Raw genomic sequence first — 4,338 nt, 5'->3', positions numbered from 1 at the left:
AAAGAGGAGAGGTTTAGATTAGATATTAGGAAGAAGTTCTTCACTGTGAGGGTGGTCAGACACTGGAACAGGTTGCCCAAGGAAGCTGTGGATGCGCCTCCCTTGAAGTGTTCAAGGCCAGGCTGGATGAGGCTTTGAGCAACCTGGTCTAGTGGAACGTGTCCCTGCTGCTGGCAGGGGGGTTGGAACTGGATGAGCTTTAAGGTCCCTTCCATCCCAAACCAGTCTGGGATTCTATGATATAGATGTAAAATATATATCTATATATTTAAAAATATATATCATATATATGTAATATATATATGTAAATATATCTCATATCTATAATATGTATATAATATATATAAACCATGTATTTGTAACTGGGATGGGGTACTCTGCTCAATAATCCATCTCCTGGCTTCCTGCCACCCTCCTGCCAGGGAAGGTTTCGCTTCCCCTGGTTTTTAGTTTTTCCTTCTCGGTGGGTTCCCCCGCCGCCGAGGTGCTGCGCTAACCACCGCGCTGTCCCTTGCAGGTTTTCGGGGCCTTGGAGAAAGCCAAAGAGAAATACCGCTTGGAAGACTATTCGGTGAGCCAGATCTCCCTGGAGCAAGTCTTCATGAGCTTCACTCGCTTCCAGCACTACACAGAGGACCGAGGGAAATGAGCAGGAGCCCCACCGGTGCCCTTCGTCATGGACTGGCCCTGCTGCCTATACATAGTATATATAGAGACAGTAATTTATATATCGACGTGTCTTAAATAATGTATAAATGTAAGGAACTTTTCACCAGGGAGGGGGGAGAGGATGGCATCGTACCTTCTGCTGTGGGGAACACGAGTGCCTCGCGTGCCGGTGCAGGGCTGGGTGTGAGTGTGTGCGTGTGACACTCCCAGCACCAGCCTGCCATGTTTCCCCCCCCCGCGAAAAAAAAAAACACAGCCCAAAAAAGTAGAGGGACGCCTGGAGGGGTGGAGATGGGGATTGGGCTGGCAGAGGAGCAGGATGCTGTCCCCAAACAGCACCCAGCAGGATGCTGGTTCGTAGGTTTGCCTGTGTGTGGCCGTGTCACCATGTCACAGTAGGTGCTTTGCTGGTGGGTTCCCAGGAGGCTGGCGAGTGGCTCAGATCCAGGCCGGTCACTGGGTCAATGAGGATGCACTGTGGTTGCCCGTAGGAGCACTTTGTGTCTAGCTGGAGGGGACAAGGTGAGTCTCCTGCCTGTCCCCTGCCTGGCACCGGGGAGGCTCTGACTCCTTTGGCCTCTTGGACAGCGCTGTCCCCTCCTGCCTGCTGCCCACCCATGGGGACAGCTGCAGAGCCAGAGCTCAGGCCAGGGCGGTGTCACAGGGTGCCTGGGGACGCTGCTGGGCCCAGGGAGATGGGTGAGAGAAGAGGGTCCATGAGGAGGTTGACCCCCAGCACTGCCCTGCAGCGTGCTGTGCCACCGCAGGAGCTGTGTTGAAGGCCAGTGATGCTCTTGCTGCACCATGTCCTGCTCTGCTCTCTCCTTACACCCCACAGAGCTCTGACCAGAGCACACCCGTCCTGTGTCCCCCTCCTTGTCCCCATCCACCGTCCTGCCCTTGCCCAGCGGTGTGAGACGCTGCTGGACACGGTGCACAAGGCACCAGCACCACCCAGCCCTGCCTGCGCCCAGTCAGAGGCAGCAACTGGGTTTTCTTTTTGGTGGTTCCCAGTGCTTGGGTTGCTTTTTTTTGTTTGTTTGTTTATTTGTTTTAGATCCGTGTTGATTCTTGTCTGTCCTTAACTAGTCCCTGTGTCACCTGGGGGCAGTGGGCTTGGCCAGCTGCTCCATGATCAATGCAGAGCTATTTGCACTATAGGAACACTCACAATTGCACAGAACTCAATGAATGATTATTTATGGCGAGGGGCGCTGGTTCCCCTCGCGCGATTGCATTGGCAGGGGTTGGGTTAGATTTTTGGGTTGGGTTTTGGTTTCATTCCTGTGACTGACTCATTCCTTCCTGTTCCATTTGGGTTTGGTTTTTGGTTTTGTTTTTTTTTCCCCTTTTGCCTAATGTTGTTGTTCAAAATGATGGTGCATCATGTTACTAAGAATTTCCCTGGATCTTAACCATGTGTGGTTTTTATTAGTAAGCAGCCAGCAGGTGACTGGCCTCCCTGGAACACAGCAGAGCTGCTGGCACAAAGGGTTTGCTTCCTGGGAGCATCTCTGCACTGGGAAAACCCCAGCCCTGTGGAGTCACAGACTGGTTTGGGTGGGAAGGGACCTTTCAAGCTCATCCAGTCCAACCCCCTGCAGTGAGCAGGGACATCTTCAACCAGATCAGGCTGCTCAGAGCTCCATCCAGCCTGACCCTGAATGTTTCCAGGGATGGGGCTTCTCCCACCTCCCTGGGCAACCAGGACCAGGGTTTCACCACCCTCCGTGTAAAAAATTTCTTCTTTATATCTACTTTGAATCTTCCCTCTCCTGGGAGCAGCACTTGTGCAAGAAAAGGTGGGGATGCTTTATGGTGGGAGCCACCAGGGAGTGCTGGGACTCCCAGTAACAGGGGTTTTGTTGGAAGAGGAGATGTGGCAGGATGCAGCAGCACCTTTGGGGCTTCACCTGGGCTGGGGAGCAGTGGGAATATGGGATTTGCAGGAGGGTGAGATGCCAAATTGGCACAGGCTGGCAACACCCTGAGGGCAGTGGCAACAGGCAGGACAGCCAAGACATCCCCCCCTGCCCCCAGCACAATGTACTGGTGACCCCTGTGCAGGGCTTGCTCCTGGGGTGGGTGGCACAGCAGTGTCACCCCACAGAGGCCATGAATGCCAGGGCAGAGCCAGTGGCAGAGGAGTCAATGGCATCCACTAGCTCCCCACCACTGGGGTCATCTTGGCCTAAATGAAGAAAGTCTTAACGAGGCAGCGCTTCTCAGCTGTACACTGCTGTCACAAGCCTCCCTCTCACCAAGGCAGGAGCTCCTGGCTGTGCCATCACCATCGATCCTGTGATGGTTCAGTTACAGCCACCAGCCCAGGGAGAGAGGCAGGACCACTCACCAGATGGGTGCTGCTGCTCAGGGTGACCAGGATTTGGGTGACCAAATTTTGAGCTGGCAGGGTCATGGCTGCTTTTGGCAACACTTGTGGTGGCCACGTAGGGTGGGAGAAACATCACAGGTCCCAGGTGGCTGTTGCTCCCCTCTGGCTGCAGTGCAGTTGTTGTTCCCATCATAGGAATAATAAAGATTATTTTTTTTCCAGTGGGTGGTTCCTGGCCTCCTTTGGCATCAGAAAGCCGCTCCAGCCCTGGTGGGCCTTGGCTGCTCAGGCTGTGCTGGCCTCCTGCTCTCTGCTTTGCTGGGAGGACACAGGGGAAAGGGGGTGTCCTCCAAAATCAAGCCTGGAAGGGCTCAGTCCAGCCCAGAAAAGCTGAGGGATATTTGTGTGCCAGGTGGCCCAGGGAGCAGAAGTGGGGTGTCCCATCCCTTCCACTGCAGCTTGGGGCTCTAAATGACTTTTGTCAGAGCAAGGTCAAAACTCTCCATGGCAGGGATGGGTGCTGGCCCTGGCACCCTCATTCCTGCAGCTTTACCCACCTCTGTACCACAGCCTGGCTCTGAATCACGTCACCTGCAGGTGCCCATGTGTCACCCACCCCAATCCCAAACATACCCCCAAGGCTGAGCCCAGGGAGATGAGGCAGCACTGGGACAAGGCTGCACCTCCAAGGAAGACAGGGAGATACAATCATGGAATGGTCTGGGTTAGAAGGAACCTTAAAGCTCATCCAGTTCCAACCCCCCTGCCATCAGCAGGGACACCTTCCACTAGACCAGGTTGCTCAAAGCCTCATCCAACCTGGCCTTCAACACTTCCAGGGAGGAGCAGCCACAGCTTCTCTGGCCAACCTGGGACACTCTCTCACCACCCTCACACCAAACAATTTCTTCCTCAGTCTCCCCTATTCCACTTTCAAGCCATCACCCCTTGTTCTGTCACTTGTGCCCTTGTCCAAAGTCCCTCCCCAGCTTTCTTGTATCAACCACAACAGGCTCTGTATTTTTGGAGAGGCCACTAGAAGGTCTCCCTGGAGCCTTCTCTTCTCCAGGCTGAACAGCCCCAACTCTCTAAGATGCTCCAAGGAAGACAAGGAGATGCTCCAAACCCTTTGCCTCCTTGGCACCTGCTGAGCCAGGACTCAGCCTCAAGCGTTCCCCTCCACAGGGACAGCCCAGGGCACGACGCTGAACCCCAGCAGCTTCACCACCTCCTGCAAACACATCCTCCCCGTCCCGCAAGCGCCTCGCCACTGGCAGTTTCAGCACTTTATTGTCTGAGGGTCCTGCTACAGCACCCCACTGTCCTCCCCGTGG

At 54.6% G+C, this 4,338-nt stretch overlaps 1 protein-coding gene across 1 annotated transcript in view; it reads left to right on the top strand.

Moving 5' to 3' along the window:
• Positions 1 to 726, top strand: part of LOC104530504 (ATP-binding cassette sub-family A member 3-like) — a 2,118-nt gene extending 1,392 nt beyond the window's left edge. Inside the window, exon 5 of the mRNA XM_010175099.1 lies at positions 518 to 726. Within this exon, the coding sequence (XP_010173401.1) occupies positions 518 to 649 (132 nt within the window). The 3' untranslated portion in view covers positions 650 to 726. The remainder of the gene's footprint in view (positions 1 to 517) is intronic.
• The last annotated feature ends 3,612 nt before the right edge of the window (positions 727 to 4,338 follow it).

Source organism: Antrostomus carolinensis, unplaced genomic scaffold (assembly GCF_000700745.2).
Source record: "Antrostomus carolinensis isolate BGI_N321 unplaced genomic scaffold, ASM70074v2 scaffold32959, whole genome shotgun sequence".
Lineage (NCBI taxonomy): Eukaryota > Metazoa > Chordata > Aves > Caprimulgiformes > Caprimulgidae > Antrostomus > Antrostomus carolinensis.
The sequence above is the reverse complement of the archived record's forward strand: the minus strand, read 5'-3'. Positions and strand labels throughout refer to the sequence as shown.